Raw genomic sequence first — 23,774 nt, 5'->3', positions numbered from 1 at the left:
CGCGACTGCCATAATAAAATAAACACTTGAATAAATGAGGGATACAAAAAACATGTTATGGTGGGGTGCATTTTCCATGGTTTAGGTCCATTAGTACCATCTATCCCAAGGCGACTGCGTGACAAATGCCAAGAGTGTGAAAAGCTGTCAAGGCAAAGGGTGGCTACTTTGAAGAATCTCAAATATAAAATATATTTTGTTTAACACCCCCCCCCCCCCCCCCCCCGTGTCATTTCAAAGTTTGTAGAAAACAGTAAAAATAAAGAAAAACCCTTGAATTTGTAGGTGTGTCCAAACTTGACTGGTACTGTATATATTACATATATACTGTATGGATTTCCTTTATTTGCAAAAACAACTCCTGCCTCTTGGGCCCCCCACAGGCCTGGGCCAAGGGGCTTCAGCCCCGGTAAGCCCTTACAATAACCCAGCACTGTGTAATAGTGAATAAACAAAAACGTACTTCAAAGATAATCTAAAAAATACAAAAAAATATGGCTCACCTGGCGCAGGTAAAACCATTGAACTTGTGAACGGATGTGACTACATCAAATAACATCGACTGGCAAATTAATGTATTAATTACCTCTTGTCCACTTCAAGTTCATAGAGGACACTGATAGAACAGCAAAATGATTCTCAAACTTTACATGAAACATCATAATCTGCAGCACTAAAATACATCATGGGTAAGAGAGTTGTTTTGATGGAAACTGATGAGTAAATCAATGAATAAATGGTTTAACTACCACACAGGAAAATTCAGATTGTTTTTAATAACAGTGAACATTGATACAAGATACTGAATGTTATGTCACTGTTACTCAATGGCTAAGCAATAAAACTGTCGAGGCGAGTGAGTCCCCTAATCAAAACTCAGAAAACAGCAGAAACATTTCAACTCATTACCATTTTATCCTGAAGAGTCAACAAAATTAGATTCATTGACATGAATACCTTAGAGTCTCTCCTCCCGAAGAAAGGGAGATTGAGGTAGTCCCATTAGTCTTCGATCACTGAATTCCAATGGTATATCCAACAAGCAAGCACAGTGACATTAGGTTATGGGCAGTGTGCATCATTCTGAATCAGAGTCCTCTTAAAAAAGAAAAGAAAATCTGCTTATTTCAGATCTGTGATTTCTTCAAGGAAGGGAGGAATAAAGGATGCATTTCCTCACGCCATATGAACAGGGCGGCAGGTAGCCTAGTGGTTCTGCCCTGAACAAGGCAGTTAACCCACTGTTCCTAGGCCATCATTGAAAATAAGAATATATTCTTAACTGACTTGCCTAGTTAAAAAAAAAAAAAAAAAAAAAAAAAAAAACTTTTTAAGGCCAAGGCTCAAAATAAACACCTGAGTTTATTGGGACAAGTGTCAATGACATTAATTCAGTCATTAGGTTATGGACAGTGTGTATCATTCCATATCGGAGTCCTCTTCGGAACTGGAGCTAATACTGGAGCACCCTGACCAATTCTCCTTTTCCGTCATATGTTCGGCATCCTAAAAAGGTACATAAGATCAGTGTTAACACTTATCTTATGGCGAATTGTCCCAAAATAAAGGCTTGATTAAATAAAAACAACGTGTCTATTCTAACCTCATCCGATTCATCTTCATCACTGGATGTGTCGATGTCGCCCTCCAGGTCGTCATCCTCTGAATCCTAGAGAGAAACATGCTGATACTGGCTGAAATCCTCATTGGACATCAGTGAGGGATTTAACCCTTACATTGAAATGATGCCTAACCCTATAGGCCCTGGTCAAAAGTAGTGCACTTTAAACGGAACAGGATGCCCTTTGGGACACAACCCATGTCAAGTTAGGATTCCACCCCATAGGAGCACTTGTTGCAGTACTGTTGGTAAGTATTAGATATTTAATAAACAATACCCGATGAATGCTCCAGGAGTTTTATTGTGCAATGCTTCGACCCGAAGGTCTTCGTCAGGCTGATGTTGTACAAAGAAACTAGAGCATTTGTCAGCGTGCAGGTATCTAATCTTTACAACATGAGTTTACTTTTTGTACCCAGCACCTGCAAGTCACTTGATGTGCATACACTATGTTTGAAACTATATACACAGGGCATTCGGAAAGTATTCAGACCTTACTCTAAAATGTATTAAATAGTTTCCCCCCCTCATAAATCTACACACGATAACCCATAATGACAAAACAAAAACAGGTTAATTTGTTGCAAATCTATAATAAAAAATAAATAAACTGAAATATCACATTTACATAAGTATTCAGACCTTTTAATCCGTACTTTGTTAAAGCACCTTCGGGGATTACAGCCTCGAGTCTTCTTGGGTATGACGCCGTTTCCAGCTACAATAGTCATTTACAACATTAACAATGTCTACACTGTACTTCTGATCAATTTGATGTTATTTTAATGGACACATTTTTTTTGCTTTTCTTTCTAAGTGACGCCAAACTTTAAAAAAAATATTTATTAGTTATTTTACCAGGTAAATTGACTGAACACGTTCTCATTTACAGCAACGACCTGGAGAATAGTTACAGATGAGAGGAGGGGGATGAATGAGCCAATTGTAAACTGGGGATTATTAGGTGACCATGATGATTTGAGGGCCAGATTGGGAATTTACCCAGGACACCGGGGTTAACACCCCATCTCTTACGATAAGTGCCATGGGATCTTTAATGACCTCAGAGTCAATTTGATGGTTTTTGTGTGTGTAATTTTGAACAATAGTGTATGTAAATAAGGTATTTTTTTTGCAAACATTTCTAAAAACCTGTTTTCACTTTGACATTATGGGCTATTATGTGTAGATTGATGAGAAAAAAAACCTATTTAATCCATTTTAGAATAAGGCTGTAACGTAACAAAATATGGATAAAGGGGTCAGAATATTTTCCGAAGGCAGTAACCGAAAGGTTGCTGGATTGAATCCCCAAGCTGACAAGGAAAAAACCTATCATTCTGCCGCTGAGCAAGGCAGTTAACCCAATGTTCCCCGGGCGTTGCGGTCGATTAAGGCAGCCCCCCTGCACCTCTCTGATTCAGAGGGGTTGGGTTAAATGCGGAAGACACATTTCAGTTGAATGAATTCAGTTGTACAACTGACTAGGTACCCCCCACCTTTTTGCATTTTTACTCCTAAACTTATTTAGGCTTGCCATAACAAAAGGAGTTGAATACCATGCAAGACATTTCAGCTTTTCATTTTTTATGAATTTTGAAAAACGTGATTCCACTTTGACATTATGGGGCATAGTGTGCAGGCCAGTGACAAAAAGTACATTTAATATGTTTTAAATTTGGGATGTAACACAACAAAATGTGGAAAAAGTCAAGGGGAGTGAATAGTTTCTTTTGTCGTCACGGTGTGGTGTTGTGGAGGTGATAATGTGTGGTGTGTTAACTTACTGATGTTCTGCCCTTCTTTGCCATCCTTCCCTGCTTTGGGTTGTCGAGGATTTTCAATTTCTGAAGAACAGATACAAGATCAACGCTAAAGATAACTCACGCCAATCGCAACCAGACAGACACACACCCACGGCCAGTATAAAATCCGTGGTGCTGGGAAATCGCAAGGAATCACGGAATCCAGACAGTAAAACAGAATTCAAGAATATTCCAAAATGTACTGAACTAGGGAATCAACTAAATGTATTGAAAATTAATTAAACTTCCCCAAGTTTATTATAAGACATGAACAGAATGCATCAGTGATTCGTATTTCCTGCAACTTTCTGAAGCGGCAAAAATAATTCCACGTCTGTGTATGACTGGTGCGTGCGTCTACCACGTTGTGTAGCCGTTAGTGATGATGCTAATGAAAAAAAGAAATTAAAACGTTAACTACAAAGTAGCCTATGCTTACCTGGCAGAATGATATCATGATTATTTGCGTCAATCAAGAGGGTATTTGTTTCGCAAACTCTACCATCACGTGTGCTACAAAAACAACAGCCTCTTGCTAGGTCCGCACTCGAATTAAAGGTTAACTAGCTAAGGGCCTCCCGGGTGGCGCAGTGGTCTAAGGCTGTGCCACCAGAGACTCTGGGTTTGAGCCCAGGCTCTGTCGCACAATTGGCCTAGCGTCGTCCGGTTTAGGGAGGGTTTGGTCAGGGATATCCTTGTCTCATCGCACACTAGCGACTCCTGTGGTGGGCCGGGTGCAGTGCACGCTGACCAGGTCGCTAGGTGTACGGTGTTTCCTCCGACACATTGGTGCGGCTGGCTTCCGGGTTGGATGCGCGCTGTGTTAACAAGCAGTGCGGCTTGGTTGGGTTGTTTCGGAGGACGCATGGCTCTCAACCTTCGCCTCTCCTGAGTCCGTACGGGAGTTGTGGCGACAAGACAGTAACTACTAACAATTGGATACCACAAAATTGAGGAGAAAAAGGGAGTAAAAAATAAATATATTTTTTAAATAAATAAATTAACTAACTACACTCAACATCTAAATTCCTTCTAGACCTAAAAAGTGGTCACCTGATGTGGTTTAAGAACTGTTGTGGACTTACAACATCAAATTCATTTATAAAAAAATAAAAGAAAAAAAAGAAAAAAAGGTGTGCTTTTGAGAGGGAAAAACTGGAAAAAACTGGGATAAATGGAAACCTGAAAAAACTAAATGGAGAAAGGGGAATTTGGGAAAAACTAAACAGAATCCGAAAAAATAAAATCTAACATTTTATAGGGCCCTACACACACACACACCTCAATTTCCTCTCGGTTTTATCTCTACTTACATTTGGGTTTTGATCCAAGTACTTTGCCTGTTCCTTTGGGGACATGGTCTGAAAAATGTTACATTGTAAGACCACCAGTTAACAGTAAAAACTTTACAGATAGACCTCAACTCACAACAGTGGTCATATTTAATCCAAAAAGAAGGTTTGTCCCAAATGGCATCCTATTCCTAAGTGCACTACTTCTGACCAGAGCTCTACGGGCTCTGGTCAAAAGTAGCACACTGTATAGGGATTAGGGAATAGGGTGCCAAGTGGGAAACAACCAGAGAGTGAATGGACTTTACATTAAACCAGCTGCGTAGCTCTACTTGGTACTCCCTAGCCCTCTCCTGGGCTATTCTCTGGTAGTGCTCCTTTTCCTTCTGGGCCAGCTTCCTCCACAGTGGGCTGACCCTGGCCATGCACTTCCTGGAGCTGAGGTGGCTCGACTTGGCTCTCAGCTCCGCCATCTTCTCGCTGTAAAATACTGTGTGACCCCACCTGTTCAGTGAAGTGGAGAAAGGTTTTCAAAGCTAGAAGTCGGGGTCACACTCAATGCTGTCACTGGGGAATGGGGGGGAAATAATGACTGGATATGTTTCGAAAGGCATATAATTTCCTCTTAGCTGATACATCTGCACAGCACAAAACTATTAGAAGTAATTCTTTCAGAAGTACTTTCACAAACTCAGATAACTGATGAAGAGATCAGTTGGGCCACAGCCAGGGATACTCACTCAGGTGGTTTCTTGGGCTCGCCTTGAAACATACTTTTCCCTTTTCCCAACAGAATGCGCTGCTGCTCCTTATCTGTCACAGTCTGATTGGACAAACACACACGTCATGTTCCTGACTGCATTAGGACTAATGTCCACGATACAAATGGTCATTTTTGGGGCCAATATTGCTGAGCAATGTTAAGGAATCCTCAAACCAGAGCGTAGAAATTGGCAATGTGCTCAATCTCCCATTAAAATATTTTGGAAAACATAGCAGACATTTGAGCTCAAGTGAGAGAAAATCAACTCCTGTTTTGGAGTGAAATGTTGGCCATTCACATCTCAAATGATTCCGCACTACAATATTTATGATACGTTAATACACAGTGCATTCGGAAAGTATTTAGAACCCTTGACTTTTTTTTAACGTTAAAACATTACTTTAAAATGTATGGGGAAAAAGTCCCCCCCCTCATAGATCTAAACACGATACCCCATAATGACAAAACATTGACATTTTTTTTGCAAATAAATAAAACTGAAGCTGAAGCACCTTTGGCAGCGATTACAGCCGCAAGTCTTCTTGAGTATTACGCTACAAGCTTGGCACGCCTCTATTTGGAGAGTTTCTCTGCAGATCCTCTCAAGCTCTGTCAGGTTGGATGGAAAGAGTCGGTGCACAGCTATTTTGTCCCGAAGTCACTCCTGTGTTGTCTTGGCTGTGTGCTTAGGGTCGTTGTCCTGTTGGAAGGTGAACCTTCACCCCAGACTGAGGTCCTGAGAGCTCTGGAGGTTTCATTAAGGATCAAATAAAATTTTCTTTGTCACATGCGCCGAATACAACAGGTGTAGACCTGACCGTGAAATGCTTACTTACAAGCCCATAACCAAAAATGCAGTTCAAGAAATAGTTAAGAAAAGATTATCTAAATAAACAAAAGTATATAATAATGAGGCTATATACAGAGGGTACTGGTACCAAGTCAATGTGCGGGGGTACATGTTGAGGTAAATTGTACATGCATTATCGCTCTGTACTTTGCTCTGTTCATTATTCCCTCGATCCTGACTAGTATCCCAATCCTTGCTGCAGAAAAATATCCCCTCCGGCATGATACTGCCACCACCATGCTTCATCATAGAGATGGTGTCAGGTTTCCTCCAAATGTGACGCTTGGCATTCAGGCCAAAGAGTTCAATCTTGGGTTCATCAGACCAGAGAATCTTGTTTCTTTAGGACCTTTAGGTGCCTTTTGGTAAACTCCAAGCGGGCTGTCGTGACGTTTACTGAGGAGAGGTTTCCATCTGGCCACTCTACCATAAAGGCCTGAGTGGCGGAGTGCTGCAGAGATGGTTGTCCTTCCGGAAGGTTCTCCCATCTCCACAGAGGAACTCTGGAGCTCAGTCAGAGTGACCATCAAGTTCTTGGTCACCTCCCTGACCAAGGCCGTTCTCCCTCAATTGCTCAGTTTGGCCGGGCAGCCAGCTCTAGGAAGAGTCTTGGTGGTTTCAAACTTCATCCATTTAAGAACAAAGGAGGCCACTGTGTTCTTGGGGACCTTCAATGCTGCAGAAATGTTTTGGTACCCTTCCACAGATCGGTGCCTCGACACAATCCTGTCTCTGCGCTCTACGGACAATTCCTTCGGCCTCATTGCTTTGTTTTTGCTCTGACATGCACTGTCAACTGTGGGACCTTAAATACAAATGTGGCCAAAAGAGAATGACATTGAGAATGACACAAATATTAATTTTCACAAATTCTGCTGCCTCAGTTTGTATAATGCAATTTGCATATACTCCAGAATGTTATGAAGTGTGATCAGATGACTTGCAATTAATTTAAAAAAAAAACATTTCCACTGCATTTCAGCCCTGCCACAAATGGACTAGCTGAAATCATGTCAGTGATTCTCTCGTTAACACAGGTGTGAGTGTTGAAGAGGACAAGGCTGGAGATCAGCCTGTCATGCTGATTGAGTTCGAATAACAGACTGGAAGCTTCAAAAGGAGGGTGGTGCTTGGAATCATTGTTCTTCCTCTGTCATCCATGGTTACCTGCAAGGAAACACATGCCGTCATCATTGCTTTGGACAAAAAGGGCTTCACAGGCAAGGATATTGCTGCCAGTAAGATTGCACCTAAATCAACCATTTATCAGATCATCAAGAACTTCAAGGAGAACGGTTCAATTGTTGTGAAGAAGGCTTCAGGGCGCCCAAGAAAGTCCAGCAAGCGCCAGGACCGTCTCCTAAAGTTGATTCAGCTGCGGGTTCGGGGCACCACCAGTATAGAGCTTGCTCAGGAATGGTAGCAGGCAGGTGTGAGTGCATCTGCACGCACAGTGAGGCGAAGACTTTTGGAGGATGGCCTGATGTCAAGAAGGGCATCAAAGAAGCCACTTCTCTCCAGGAAAAACATCAGGGACAGACTGATATTCTGCAAAAGGTACAGGGATTGGACTGCTGAGGACTGGGGTAAAGTAATTTTCTCTGATGAATCCCCTTTCCGATTGTTTGGGGCATCCGGAAAAAAGCTTGTCTGGAGAAGACAAGGTGAGCGCTACCATCAATCCTGTGTCATGCCAACAGTAAAGCATCCTGACACCATTCATGTGTGGGGTTGCTTCTCAGCCAAGGGAGTGGGCTCACGCAAAATTTTGCCTAAGAACACAGCCATGAATAAAGAATGGTACCAACACATCCTCCGAGAGCAACTTTTCCCAACCATCCAGGAACAGTTTGGTGATGAACAATGCCTTTTCCAGCATGATGCAGCACCTTGCCATAAGGCAAAAGTGATAACTAAGTGGCTCGGGGAACAAAACATCAATATTTTGGGTCCATGGCCAGGAAACCCCCCAGACCTTAATCCCATTGAGAACTTGTGGTCAATCCTCAAGAGGCGGGTGGACAAAGAAAAACCCACAAATTCTGACAAACTCCAAGCATTGATTATGCAAGAATGGGCTGCCATCAGTCAGGATGTGGCCCACAAGTTAATTGTCAGCATGCCAGGGCGGATTGCAGAGGTCTTGAAAAAGAAGGGTCAACATTGCAAATATGGACTCTTTGCATCAACTTAATGTAATTGTCAACAAAAGCCTTTGGCACTTATGAAATGCTTGTACTTAAACTTCAGTATTCCATAGTAACATCTGACAAAAATATCTAAAGATACTGAGGCAGTAAACTTTGTGGAAATTAATATTTGTTTCATTCTCAAAACATTTGGCGACGACTTTACACGATTCCATTTGTTATTTCAGAGTTTGTCGTCACTATTATTCTACAATGTAGAAAATAGTAAAAAAAAGAGAAAACCCTTGAATGAGTCAGTGTTCTAAAACTTTTGACCGGTAGTGTATATATATTATTCATGTCCATATTGCTCATTATTGCGCCAGTATCTCATACTCCACTGTTACCAGCAACATTTCTCAGAAATATTGCCTCAAAACTACTAGTGTATAATCAGTTTAAGTGTTCACCTAACATGCTAATCAGTCATTACACATGTTTCTGTAAATAATGTGTTCACACAAGTAGACAGTTTTTGAAATTGAGAGAAAACTGGTTCACGTTGATGAAAAAGAAAATGTACACAGAAAGTTTAATTGGAGGTCAGACATTTCATGTCTGTCTTCACAATAAGAGATTAAAAGAGCAGCTTCAACAGACTTGCCCCCAAACATGAAAATACATACGAAATACCAAAAAGAGTTGAAAGGAGCATGCATGTTCTCCAATTAACCTCGTCACAGCGTCTCTGGTAGGCTTCCTTTTTACGCGTTGACATTGTTTTCCAGCGCTGGGAGCAAACCACAAAATACTGGTTGTTAGGGACTCCCTCTCCCAGTATGGTGGCTTTCTGTTCCTTACAGAAAAGGTTGTAACCCTTCCTAAACCACAAACACATGGTTAACTCAACCTTAAAAAAGCAGGTATGACCACAAACTCCATCACTGTAAATATGACATGGCCATTTACAGTGCATTCAGAAAGTATTCAGACCCCTTGAACTTTTCCTGATTTGGTAACATTACAGCCTTATTCTAAAATGTATTAACCCCCCCCCCCCAATCTACAAACAATAGACTGTTTAACATTTTGTCAACTTTATAAAAAAAATACTAATCTGAAATATTACATTTACATACACTACCGTACAAAAGTTTGGGGTCATTTAGAAATTTCCTTGATTTTGATAGAAAAGCACATTTTTTGGTCCATTAAAATAACATCAAATTGATCAGAAATACACTGTAGACATTGTTAATGTTGTAAATGACTATTGTAGCTTGAAACGGCAGATTTTGAATGGAATATCTACATAGGCGTACAGGCGCCCATTATTAGCCACCATCACTCCTGTGTTCCAACAGTACGTTGTGTTAGCTAATCAAAGTTTCTGATTTTAAAAGGCTAATTGATCATTAGAAAACCCTTTTGCAATTATGTATGCACAGCTGAAAACTGTTGGTCTGATTAAAGAAGCAATAAAACTGGCCTTCTTTAGACTAGTTGAGTATCTGGAGCGTTACAGACACAAAATGGCCAGAAAAAAAGAACATTCTTCTGAAACTCGTCAGTCTATTCTTTTTCTGCGAAATGAAGGCTATTCCATGCAAGAAATTGCCAAGAAAGATCTCGTACAACGCTGTGTACTACTCCCTTCATAGAACAGCGCAAACTGGCTCTAACCAGAATAGAAAGAGTGGGAGGCCCCGGTGCACAACTGAGCAAGAGGACAAGTACACTAGAGTGTCTAGTTTGAGAAAGACGCCTCACAAGTCTTTAACTGGAAACTTAATTAAATTGTACCTGCAAAACACCACTCTCAACGTCAACAGTGAATTGGCGACTCCGGGATGCTGGCCTACTGGGCAGAGTTGCAAAGAAAAAGCCATAAGGCCAGCATCCCGGAGTCGCCTCTTCCCTGTTGACGTTGAGACTGATGTTCTCTGTTCATCTTTTCCTCAATCCTGACTAGTCTCCCAGTCCCTACAGCTGAAAAACATCCCAAAAGCATGATGCTGCCACCATGCTTCACCATAGGGATGGTGCCAGGTTTCCTCCAGATGTGACACTTGGCATTCAGGCCAAAGAGTTCAATCTTGGTTTCATCAGACCAAAGAATCTTGTTTCTCATGGTCGGAGTCCTTAAGGTGTTGTTTGGCAAACTCCAAGCGGGCTGTCATGTGCCTTCTTTCTAGCCACTCTACCATAAAGGCCTGATGGCGGAGTGCTGCAGAGATGGTTGTCCTTCTGGAAGGTTCTCCCATCTCCATAGAGGTACTCTAGAGCTCGGTAAGAGTGACCATCGGGTTCTTGGTCACCTCCCTGACCAAGGCCCTTCTCTCCCGATTTATCAGTTCTCCCCCGATGATTCAGCCAGCTCTAGGAAGAGTCTTGGTGGTTCCAAACTTCATCCATTTAAAAATGATGGAGGCCACTGTGTTCTTGGGGACCTTCAATGCTGCAAAAATGTTATGGTTACCTTACCATGATCTGAGCGTCGAAACAATCCTGTCTCGGAGCTCTACGGACAATTCCTTCGACCTCATGGCTTGGTTTTTGCTCTGACATACACTGTCAATTGTGTGACCTTATATAGACAGGCATGTGCCTTCCCAAATCATGTCCAATCAATTGAATTTACCACAGGTGGACTCCAATCAAGTTGTAGAAACATCTCAAGGAGGATCAATGGAAAGAGGATGCCCCTGAACTTAATTTAGAGTCTAATATCAAAAGGGTCTAAATACTTATGTAAATAAAAGTATTTGTTTATTTTTTATAAATTTGCCCAAATTTCTAAAACCCTGTTTTCACTTAGTCATTATGGGTTATTGTGTAGATTGATAAGGGGGAAAAAAGTAGACATTTTATAAAAAGACAGTAACGTAACAAAATGTGGGAAAAGTCAAGGGGTCTGAATACTTACTGAATGCACTGCATATTGAAAACGTATCTATATTGGAAAATGAATTGCCACACATGCAATAGTTCTGTAAAAGGCACGAGTGGACCCAATAATGTTGGAGACCTGCTGACTTACGGAACAGTATACTTGAGTAAAAATAAATAAAAATACTGTAAATATGCTCATAATAATTGTATGGTTTAACACCAACGTTCAAGCCTGAAGAAGGCACTATGTGCCGAAACGTTGTTCACCCATTCAATTATTGGGAGCATATTTAGAGTGTGCGACTATCTTTCTGTTTACTCATGCAACAGTTACTATTTTGGCAAAGGTAGCCCTTTATGGTAAAGGCAGGCCCAGTGACTTACGATGGGGGTTTGTCAGGCTTGCCGTCTGCCAAGTCCTTCAACAGTCTCTCACTCTTGCGCAGAAGCGGCTTATGCTTGGCCCTCCGACTCCCGTTATTCTCTGGGTGCTCCTCCATCTCCTCCTGCAACATGAGTTGTTCTAGCAAAATCAACAACCTAAAACATAAATGTGTAATGGAACTTTGCATTGTGGAACAGTGAACATATTGTTAGCTTCTAATTCTCAGAGTAAAAACCTCAACAGACACTATGAAAGCTTAACCAAGTTCACTCTTCCCAGAGGATCAATACAGCTGCATTAGACAAAACATGTTTCCACCAACACAAGTATATACACTCCAATTTAGCTGCACTCCTCCTTCTCTCCAATCCTTACATCTTTTATGGTTCGACAGGAAGACGAAGTGACGGGGTAATAAACCGCTCCTCCTCCCCTTAAGGTGACCTGACCTCAATCCCCTTGATGCCTAATCTAAAGCTCTCCACCCGTATCCCCTATAGCACTCCCGTGACTGCCTCCCCTCTACATTCCAAAGCCACCTGGGCTCCTACAGATAACCATTAACTTCTGATGTAAAAACCAGTCTCCATCACTCCTCACATACTATAGTATTACTCCTGATGTATCATGTCTATGGTATAACAATGTTCCAAGTTTAACCCAGAGTCTAACAATATACTGAACAAAAATATGAAACGCAACATGTAAAGTGTTGGTCCCATGTATCATGAGCAGAATTAAAAAGACCCCAGAAATGCTCTGTATGTACAAAAAGCTTATTTTTTCTCAAACTGTCCACAAATTTGTTTACATCCCAGCTAGTGAGCATTTCTCCTTTGCCAAGTAAATCCACTTCAAAAAGCAGATTAAAGAGCATGATCATTACACAGGTGCACCTTGTGCTGGGAACAATGGAAGGTCACTGTGCAGTTGTCACACAACACATTGCCACATATTTCTCAAGTTTTGAGGGAGCGTGCAATTGGCATGCCGACTGCAGGAATGTCCACTAGAGCTGTTGCCAGAAAATGTCATTTGAATTTCTTTACTATAAGCCACTTCCAACTTTGTTTTCGAGATTTTGGCTATACGTACAACCAGCCTCAGAACTGCAGACCACATGTAACCAGGCCAGCCCAGGCCCTCCACTTCCGGCTTCTTCACCTGCGGGATCGTCTATGACCAGCCACCCGGACAGCTAATGAAACTGAGGAGCATTTCTGTCTGTAATAAAGTCCTTTTGTGGGGAGAAACTAATTCTGATTGGGTAGGCCTGGCTCCCAATTTGGTAGGCCTATGCCCTCCCAGGCCCACCTATGGCTGCGCCCCTGCCCTGTCGTGAAATCTATAGATTAGGGCCTAATGAATTGATTTCAATAGACTGACTTCCTTATATGAACTGTAACTCAGTAATCTTGTATTCTAGGCCATAAAGAAATCAGCAAAACACCCACCTCCTCATACTGTCTCCGCTGCTCCAGTGAGAGATTGATCCACTTGAGTTTCTCCTCGTCAGGTAGCTCGGACCAGCGCTGCTTCTGCTCAATACTCTGCCTGATACAGCCTCCTTTGACCTGTGGAGAGAGACATGATGCTATATCACCTGCAGTTCATGTGTTTCTCATGCAAAGTAGATTCATCAGCAAGACTAACCTGTATAAATTACAGTTAAATTAAATTAATTGTGAATTGGAACAGTCAGTGGGAGGTCAGGATAATCAGTCATTCCTCTATATAAAGAATATGCCATAACAAGTTGTTTAGTAGAAGCAGATTGCTGAACTCTGAAGACACACCGGCCCTTGCTGATTAACATCTCCCACCCCTCCACTAGCTATCCTTGTAGAATATTTCAACAACAAAAAAATAAGCCTTGAACAGATTACATAAGATTGGTTGACAGCTATGACACTCACATCTGGGTTGGCTAGAAGGAATATCCTCCTCTCGTTGCGGTACCAGAGCCCGTGGGGTGTGAGGGGCCCTTTTATGTTCTTTAAATGGTCTCTCCGTACCTTCTTCCCCCCAGGGTACTCTTTCCTGGAGGAGCATTGGTTCAGTTGAGACTTTAGAAAGTCAAATAACAAACAAACATGTATCTATGACATCAAGAGAGCAACAGACAGCTCAATACAGTCTTACCTCAACTTCTTCATGCTTTTCTCATACATTTCCTTCTCCTTCTGGAATTTCGCAATATAACTTGCCTATAAACCAGAAATAGGAAGTAGTCAACCAGTCAGTCAAGTGTATAGGTCACAAAGGTATCTTAGTCTAACTCAAACCAAAGAATTCGAGGATAAATAAATTGTGCTATAGCAACTTGAAAATAGGAGATCATTGCCATTATGACTATAAAAAGCACTTCAGACACTGACACACCTTCTCGTGCTCTGGGAGCTCATTATACTTCTCATTGATTAACTTTAAAAGCTCAGAAGTTGTAATTTCAGGCTGCTGCTTCGCAAACTTTTTAAAGTTTTCTCTGATGAAGATGCTGCTTGGCGGGGCAGGTCTCTTTGGGAAGTCAGGGTGTATCTGCAAAAGAACAGAGAAGATTTCTCCAATATGTAAAACAGCCTCTTAAAGTCCTACTCCGGTCTCCTTTTCAGCTAATTCACCACCCAATTCAGTTTACAAAAGGCACATCTCTGACATGGCACAAGTGTGACGGTGGGCCTTTCCTCTTTCCTTCTCAATTGCTCCTCTATTGTTCTTCAAGCATGGGGGAGGTCGATGAAAACCAGATGGCACCATCAGACCAACTCATTGAATGGCCTACTCCATGAAGTTTGTGCTTGTGTCTAAAAAAAACACTATTTGCTCAAAACATATATTTTTTTGCCCTTGTACATTACTGTATTTATACATAGGATATTGTTTTTCCAACAGGAACACCACTGTAACAAGTAATGGACAAGAACAACATTTTTTACCAGTTTGCCACATGACTATAGAAAAGAAGAGCCGCACACTTTAGGAGCTCAGATGCAATATTTGAATAAACTAATAACCAACGTTTCGACAGACAAGCTGTCTTCATCAGGGTATAATGACAAACACTGCGGGTCACTATTTTATAAAGTGTCTAATCATGGCCGGGTTGTGGCCTGATATCATTGGTTAATTCTCAGATATAAGAACATACAAAAACATGAATGGATAGCATACGATAATAGATACATAGGCCTACAAAACATTTACAAGGAATAGCAAAATCACAATAATCACAAGAATGGCTTCAGATCAAAGTCTACGTTGAGACCGAAGGGAGCAAGAGTCTTTAAATTAAAGATCCAGGCAGCATCTCATTATAACAATAAATTGTCGAGGTCACGCCCTCTCCTAGGGAGGGTGATATGTTCAATGCCTACAGCAGGTGGACGCTTCTAGGTCTACTCCAGGGTCTCCAACAGGTAGATCACGAGCTACCAGTAGCTCACAGCCCACCTATGAGTAGCTCGCCAAACAGTTCTGAAAGCACATGCAATTTTTCACGTTCCACTGCAAACTGTCATAAACAAATCTCACAAGTATCAGACACCGCAAGCTCCCAGCTACCATTTAATCAACGCAACATTCACAAGGTAAAAATCTTCAGTCATTGAAAATAAGAATTTGTTCTTAACTGACTTGCCTAGATAAATAAAGGTTTAAAAAAAAATACAAAAATAAATCCCACCCCTGGTTAGCCACTAAAGGCTTAAAAAGCCAAAACACAACACAATATCTGCCAAACATTTTCCAGAAATATTGCCCGTCTGTGTAGTACGCACGTTTGTCTATCACTCTCAGTGTAGCCAGTTGATGTGATAACCGTCGTCGGTTGACAGAAATACTTTCCCCAAAACCGTCTAAATTAAATGTTAACTGCAAAGTAGGCTAACCTGGCAGAAGTATATCATGAGTAAGTATATAATTTGTATCTGTTATTTGCAAACTTTGCATTGAAATGAGCAGCAGCAGCACAGGATCATTGCTAGTCCGGCACATTCCTCATTCACTAGATGCACAATTAAAGAAAATCTAAATTTGTTTGTTTTCTTCTCGACCCTCCCTTAATGGTTTAATAACCATTATTTTACCAGGTACAGTACCAGTCAAACGTTTGGACACCTACTCATTCAAGGGTTTTTCTTTATTTTTACTATTTTCTACATTGTAGAATAATAGTGAAGACATCAAAACTATGTAATAACACATATGGAATCATGTAGTAACCAAAATAAAGTTTGGTGACAGCTTTGCACACTCTTCTCTCAACCAGAATCATTAGGTAGTCACCTAGAATGCATTTCAATTAACAGGTGTGCCTTGTTAAATGTTAATTAGTGGAATTTCTTTCCTTCTTAATGCATTTGAGCCAATCAGTTGTGTTGTGACAAGGTATACAGAAGCTAGCCCTAAAAGACAAAGTCCATATTATGGCAAGAACATCTCAAATAAGCAAAGAAAAACAACAGTCTATTACTTCAAGGCACGAAGGTCTGTCAATTTGGAGCATTCCAAGAACTTTTAAATGTTCTTCAAGTGCAGTCGCAAAAAACATCAACTTCTATGATGAAACTGTCTCTCATGAAGACCACCACAGGAAAGGAAGACCCAGAGTTACCTCTGCTGCAGAGGTCAAGCTCATTAGAGTTACCAGCCTTAGAAATTGCAGCCCAAATAAATGCTTCAGAGTTAGACAGACATCTCAACATCAACTGTTCAGAGGAGACTGTGTGAGTCTGGCCTTCATTGCCGAATTGCTGCAAAAAAAACAATACTAAAGGACACCAATAAGAAGAAGAGAATTGCTTAGGCCAAGAAACACGAGAAATGGACATTAGACCGGTGGAAATCTGTCCTCTGGTCTGATGAGTCCAAATTTGAGATTTTTGGTTTAAACCGCCATCTCTTTGTGAGACGCGGTGTGGGTGAACGGATGATCTCTGCATGTGTGGTTCCCACTGAGAAGCATGGAGGAGGTGTGATGGTGCTTTCCTGGTGACACTGGTTGAAAGAATGCCAAGCGTGTGCAAAGCTGTCATCAAGGCAAAGAGTGGCTACTTTGAAGAATCTAAAATATAAATACATTTTTATTTGTTTAACACATTTTTGGTTACTACATGAATCCATATGAGTTATTTCAACATTTTGATATCTTCACTTTATTGTACAATGAAGAAAATCCCTTGAATGAGTAGGTGTCCAAACTTTTGACTGGTACTGTATATTGACAGAAAACATAGTGCACTACTTTCTCTTGGAACACTAAGGACAGGGAAAAGTTGCAGGGGAGAAGAGAAGAATGTCCCTATTTGAAAGCTAGAGAATAATTAGTAGTTTGCTATGTTTATTTTTTTTTAAAGTAGCTCTCGTGCTAGGAAAGGTTGGAGATCCCTGTTCTACTCTATTACTTTGAGCAGCATTCTATAGGTGTAAAAGGGACATTTACAGGAGTTAGACAGAGTTCTCACTTACCTTCCAGTTCTTGCCCTGGAAAGGGTTTTCACAGGCAACCTCAGCTTCAGTGACCAGCTCTGCTAGAGAACGAATCTTGCGCACCTTAGAGAGAAACACAGAGATAGTATGTTTTGATAGTATCCCATGTGGCTCAGTTGGTAGAGCATGGTGCTTGCAACGTCGGGATTGCGGGTTCGATTTCCACGAGGGACCAGTATGAAAATGTCCGCACTCTGGATAAGAGTGTCTGCTAAATGACTAAAATGTAAATGATAGACATTACTTTGTATATCTCTGTACTAAGTTCATGTGAACCAATGTATGAATATTTTGACTGGCATTTCATATTCCATGAGAACCAAGAACAAACATGCAAGAGTAGCCTAACTAATTTACTTAATGGATAGCAAGGGAGCCAACTCAGATGAAACACTGTCCTATGTTAGTGCTGTATAGCCAACTCAGTGATACAGTGCAAACAGATCTGGGACCAGGCTAGGGTTTCTAGGCCAGAAGTCACCCACCTTTTTTGATAGGTCCTTCCACTTCTGATGACACATCTGTGGAGAGTAGGGACCAAAAGCCACCTTGTCCCACTCCAGTGTCCTCTCCCCTTTAGTGTAAATACTCATGTCACCTTTGGGAATGTTTTCTTTGATACCATGCAGGAGCAGTATCAGGTCCTCCCTACCCCAGGCTGTAACCAAAGGACAGACATACAGACAAATGACCAACCAGTCAGTCAGACACAAACAGACGGTCAGACAGACAGCAAACCAATCAGACAGATGTCTAAGAAATCAAACAGACGACCAACCAGACAGACATATGTATCGACAACACAGATAGACAGCCATATAGACAGACATACTGACAACCACAACTAGACAGATGACCAGTCAGACAGAACCAACAAGTAAAACAAACACAGTCCACAGAAGAGACAGACAAGGGGAAATGACAGTGACAGGCAAAACCTTACTGCATTTCAAGCTAATTTACAGTGAACAAAGATAAACATGCCTCATTGAGCTACATACAAAACGGTTGCTTTAACTCTTATCCAAAATTCACAACTCAATGATCCCAGCCAGCTGGTCAAGTCACTTCACACCCCGGAAATAGTTCGTTAAGTCTTGAAAAAACCTTCATACATTACTTACCTTGTTCTTTATCACTTGTCTCCATTTCTCCTTCCTCTGTAAAGTCCATCACAAACTAGTGGCGATGTTTGCACGAGTAATAGCCCTTTGAATGATGCTGAAACACAACTAACGGTAGCGGCTATGTGAGTAACGTTAGCTAGCTTAGTTGCTAAAGAACCACATGGCTATTTAAAATGCATTCGTGTGGTCATTGTAAGCACGTGAGACGTTCCCCTTTCATGGTCCTGGTGCAAGCAATAATGTTTAGCTAAATGAAATACTAAATTTATAAACAAATGATATACATAGCTAGCTAAAGTTGCGAATTTTCATTGGGATAGGCTATATGGAAACGCCTGGTGCTGAAATTGATGACGTAGGGTTGCGCAGTTGAAACTGGGAGTCGAGTGGAGACGAACGTAATTCGGTTCAGACAGTCGAGTCGTGATGAGCCCTTCCCAGCTAGGTATATTATGCTAACAGCAGCAGCATGGCGCTAGTTAACACTTATAAAAGTGGGAACAATTTAGAAATAACCATTTAGAATATGGATGTCACCTTGACATGTAGGCTGGCTAAAGTAACGACTAACCGATGTGAATCCAGTGCAATGGTGTATCTCTGAAAACCGGATGCATACGGAGTTGCCGTCTTGTGATAGGTTAACGTAGTTATTTAACCCAAAAAATGTAACATAGTAAGTAAACGAGAAGTAGCTAGATAGTGTTGCTAATCTGGCCAAAATTACAGTTAAAAATCACATGTATTGCTTTTGTAGCCCGATAAAAACGGAATGACCCTGAACACTCCCAAATCCCAATTTCGGCAGACTAGTTTAAAATTATTGCTGAAGTTTCTAGCCACAAGCTGGCTGGAGGGCTCATTATGACAACTGACAAAACTCAACTGAGAGAACCGAATCCATTCGTCCCGATGACTTATATCAATAAAAGTATGTATAAAGCCCCTCTTACATCAGCTGATGTCACAAAGTGTTGTACAGAAACGCAGCCTAAAACCCCAAACAGCAAGCAATGCAGGTGTAGAAGCACTAGATGTATATATACAAATTGGCTATATTGTAAAAATGTGATGTTTTCTTAATTTAAAGGTTAGGGTTATGCATAAGGTTAGCAGAGTGGTTAAAGTTAGGTTTGAAATAAGATTTTAAGAAGATAGACCGCTCCGCCACTCGGGAGCTCTATCACAATCGGCCGTTATCGGGGTCCCATAGGGCAGCACACAATTGGCCCAGCGTCTTCTGGGTTGGGGGAGGGTTTAGCCGGGGTAGGCCGTCATTGTAAAATAAGAAATTGTTCTTAACGGAATTGTTTAGTTAAAATAAAAAATATCAATTATAGAAATAGGTGGGGCTTATGACTTTATGGCTTTCGTAACTAGTGACGACCATTTGAAGTCACAGGTTGGCCATATTGGCACTCCCCAGTAAAAGTAGTTCTTCATAGGAATTAATTGAATTCTACAGTATTTCAATTAAAATATTTAAAGGACAAAATTACATGTTTAAGTATTTTGTTGTAAAGGTATGCATTTAGGTGTCTGTAATAGAATAAATGTGGCAAAAACAAATGGAGACATTAATAAATGCATTTCTATAGCTTCCAAAATATATTTTAACAAGGGGGGGAAGGGGGATTGTCAAGATGGAGGCACGGAGGCTTCAACACAGCGCCCTCTATTGGTCATCTAGTGTATAAATAAACAAATAAATAAATAGTCTGCCCCTGCAAGCTGGTCAGGCGCATAGTCACACTCTCTCCTCCGATTGGTCGTTTCCCACGACAAGTCTCTGACCTCTAACTTCAGTGCGTTCAAGACAACTGTGAACTCAGAAAAAATGAGCTCCGACTGAGTAAATCGTTTCGAATGGTCATCCAACTCAGGAACACCAGCATCTTTCTACAGCTCCGGCTTTCCGATATGATCACTGATGTCATGATTTTAATTAGTTCAGTTTTTCGTGTTTCCAGTTGTCTTAAACACCATAATAAAAACGGTTCGTCCCCAGAATCCACACTCAACTGGAATACAGCTTTTGTCAAAGGTAGATTTTTTTTTTTGCATTTTAGTTAACCCATTCCCTAACCTAATTATCCTAACCTGCTATGTTAATTCTCCTAATCTGCTGCGAAAATGTTTCTAACGTGCTACAAAAAGTCAGTTCTGACTAAAGCAGGGATGGGTGACACTTTTTTGTTGCACTGAAACATGCAAAAAAATCCTGCTAGGTGGAAATGTAGGTTTTAACTAATTAAACAACAAAGAATATGATTTACATGATCAGTCTCTGTGTGTAAAATAAGTGGTTAATGTGAACCTAACTCACAGCTAAAAAATTTAAAGAAAGCAATCCAATGTTATTTGTTGCCTAGACTTGTTGCCTACTGCAAATGAGAAAGAACAATACATTAATATTGCAGTTAGCCATGACAGCCTTTATAATAAAACGCTTGTGACCACACACACCTAAATATTGCACTTGGGGGAGAAAAACATAACGTAGAAATAGAATGAAACAAACATGCATTCTATTTTTGCTCTATTATAGTGGCCACTATAGACATCGATCAAGTGCACAAGGCTACATGTGTGCAAAAATAACGTTCACTGAGTAAAAATGTAAGAATCCCCCCCTCACTCACAAGTGTTACTGTCAAGTTCAACACAACAAAAGCAATATCTCTGGGCTACACTGAACATTATTACATTGTACACTTTCTGCCAGTGGACATCTGTGCCACCAGAGAATTATACCCTTTGTTGGCATAATTTATCTCTTTCAGGCAGAGAGTACACCTGGCATACCCCTTTTTAGCCACTGTATTGTAAAATTGAGAAAGAGGGAACGTGTGTGGTGTTCCTTTCACCTCTATAGTGACATCCATCTTAAGACAGGCCCAGCTACACTTGTTTAACAAGCAACGCCTCATTGTTACCTAATTATCGCATTCTGAAAATTAACCACATACTGTAGAGGGAAAACATTCATTCACAGATTACTAGTTAGTTATAGTTAGCTAACGAACTAACTTCTAACCAACTATTTAATTGATTATCACAGAAACATAAAAATTGATATGGTTAGTTCTATAAGTGTTGTAAAAGTATGCTAGACCTTTGTTTAGATTAAAAAAAAAATCCAGTTGATTGAAATACACACAATCTTTAAAATGCTATTTAAAGCTGTATAAATCAATAACTAATTCACTGTTTGTCACAGAATCAAACTAGGTATGATTTATTCTATAAATGTCTAACATGCTTTTACAACCTGTTTTGAAGAAAAATTCCAGTTTATCATAATTCCACGCCGATTCAACTCAAACCAACTCCTTCCCCACCCACCCTGAAACCACAAATGGATTAGGCTCCGTCTTCACCACACTTTCCACCTCACTTAACTCGCCCTCATTCGCTTCCATTTCACCCCCAGAACTCGATCTGGTGTAGGGAACACTGTTTGCACCTGACACCAATCTTCTACGACACACCTCCTCCCTATTTTCTGCCATCTTCAACAGATTCTACCTCTGCCTCGCTCATTCTCTTCAACTCTTCTACCTCTATTTTTCCCTCCATTCCTCCTCCGAAATCCAATTAAACGACTCCTTGTGAAAATATTCCACTTTTCCGCAGTGAAATCTCTTTCTTGCTTCATTAAGGGACGCCATCTCTAACCTACCCCCTGCCAATGCAAGTTACCTTCTCTCATATGTCCGTGTTTAAATTTAAAAAATAAAAAATAATTATTATTATTATTATTATTTTTTTTAAGTATGAGCGGCTCAGTGCAAAGTAACCAATCAGATGGACGAAAGGGAAGATTTACCGACGGCATCCGATTAGTGACGAATACAAAAAAAGTGAAATCACTATATGTATATATTTTTTAAGCATTTAATTGATGTTGAGAAGAGATCACAACAACAAAGAAACACTGTCAGACCTATCAATAAAAAGTTCAATTAAACACACCCCTATGCATCCCTCCATCCTCTCTTCAAATATACTTTTAATTTATGATTTTAGCTTTGATGTATGTACATATAGATAATAGTAATGGTGTCTTTCTATAGGCACTAACCAACACATTTCGTTTGCCAAAGCCTATGCGAAAATGAATGGTTATTTTAGAGGGGTTTTGGATAAACGCTGAAAATAAGGTCTGTAGCAAACACAGGTTTAGGAGATCTTAACGTTTGTTCTATGAGATAATCTTCATCCGCTAACGTAATTTTTTGTGAATGTCGAAGCATTTATGTAATCAAAACAAGCACATACAGCACATAAAGGCTTCATAATTCATGAAGGTCATGCTAACTGACTGATATTATCTCATAGAACAAAATTTATAAGATCTCCTCAAACTTTTTTTCAAAATTTCTCCCAAAACATTCTTTCTCCATTAATTTTCCCCATTGGAATGGCTAAACAAACCAGAGGTTACTCATTTCTATTTTTAGGACTACAAGCTTGCGAGCTCTATGGTTCAAATCTCTCTTATACAATATTTAAATCAATAACATTCCACAATCACTAGGTGTTTAAATTAAAATAAAAGCATTTTAAGAATTTATCCCATCTCCATGGTATTTCATATCAATACGTAAAACAATACCTAAAAGTTATCCGAAAGGCAAGTTTGAGTGATTTTGCTTCTTCAGTCATATGGTAGGTTTGTAATTCATGGATAAAACTCCTTAACAATGTGAAAGATATTGACACTGATATGGCCGCAGTCTACAGCGGTCTGCGTTTCAGGTCAACTGTTAAAAAAATACCATAATAGTGGGCAGACGTGCAAAACATCATTCTTATATGGAATGAAGCCTTCTTGTACAATTTTTTTGCAAGATAATAGTTCTAAGTCAAAACCTTTTTAAAGGCCTTACAGAGGTGGAAAGTCAATAGGGCAATATGAAATTAACACACTATCATAGGCCAAAGTATTATTATGATGGGGAGAGCTGTTTGCTGCATAAATACACACATATATGGCTGCAGGAATGTTTGACTGGAAAGAAATAGGCAAATATACAGAAGGTATAAACTCTTTAAAAAATAATTTTCTTTTACTGACAATTTCTTATATTTGAAATCTAAGGGTCATAACCTACTATTTGGGCTTCATGATGGTTTAAAAACAGTCCAAAAGATATATATGTCAGTTCATACGGTAGTCGACAAAAACAAGAATCCTATTCAAATACTTTGTCATGTCAGATAAATAAAATAAAGGGCTTTTGGATAAAAATGGCGGGTCCAGATGTCTACAATGGCATCTGAGTTTCATTGTAGACATCCTGTCCAGGTTCCTCCTCAAATGTAACCTTAGCGTCGTCGGCGTCCAACTGAAACACAACAGAACAAGGAAATACATAACAGTAAGGAACAATCTCATTCGATGTCAACCTCAACAAACA

General features: G+C 40.3%; 2 protein-coding genes across 2 annotated transcripts in view; both read right to left on the bottom strand.

Annotated features, from left to right (window-relative positions):
- Nucleotides 1-757: 757 nt before the first annotated feature.
- On the bottom strand, nt 758-18,981 carry LOC129854696 (nucleolar transcription factor 1-like). Its single transcript, XM_055921898.1, has 15 exons — nt 18,349-18,981; nt 17,710-17,882; nt 17,204-17,287; nt 14,120-14,275; nt 13,880-13,944; nt 13,654-13,777; nt 13,192-13,311; nt 11,737-11,858; nt 9,194-9,341; nt 5,459-5,541; nt 5,027-5,222; nt 4,740-4,787; nt 3,409-3,468; nt 1,604-1,669; nt 758-1,506 (listed from the first exon to the last, which is right to left on the bottom strand). The coding sequence occupies exons 1-15, from the start codon at nt 18,395-18,397 to the stop codon at nt 1,420-1,422; spliced, it is 1,581 nt and encodes a 526-aa protein (XP_055777873.1). The 5' UTR covers nt 18,398-18,981; the 3' UTR covers nt 758-1,419.
- A 1,797-nt stretch (nt 18,982-20,778) lies between these two features.
- Nucleotides 20,779-23,774, bottom strand: part of slc4a1b (solute carrier family 4 member 1b (Diego blood group)) — a 45,991-nt gene continuing 42,995 nt past the window's right edge. The window contains exon 18 of the mRNA XM_055921897.1: nt 20,779-23,702. Within this exon, the coding sequence (XP_055777872.1) occupies nt 23,622-23,702 (81 nt within the window). The 3' untranslated portion in view covers nt 20,779-23,621. The remainder of the gene's footprint in view (nt 23,703-23,774) is intronic.

Source organism: Salvelinus fontinalis, chromosome 1 (genome assembly GCF_029448725.1).
Source record: "Salvelinus fontinalis isolate EN_2023a chromosome 1, ASM2944872v1, whole genome shotgun sequence".
NCBI lineage: Eukaryota > Metazoa > Chordata > Actinopteri > Salmoniformes > Salmonidae > Salvelinus > Salvelinus fontinalis.
Note: the sequence above shows the minus strand (reverse complement) of the source record. Positions and strands in the feature narration are given on the sequence as shown.

What these genes read in the sequence shown, in the direction of transcription:
- LOC129854696 (XM_055921898.1), bottom strand. Translation starts at nt 18,397, where the DNA reads ATGGACTTTACAGAGGAAGGAGAAATGGAGACAAGTGATAAAGAACAA. An exon ending in GGAAGGACCTATCAAAAAAG is followed by an intron (nt 17,288 to 17,709) that starts GTGGGTGACTTC and finishes TTTCTCTCTAAG; the next exon opens with GTGCGCAAGATTCGTTCTCT. An exon ending in ACTTGGATCAAAACCCAAAT is followed by an intron (nt 3,469 to 4,739) that starts GTAAGTAGAGAT and finishes TCTGTTCTTCAG; the next exon opens with AAATTGAAAATCCTCGACAA.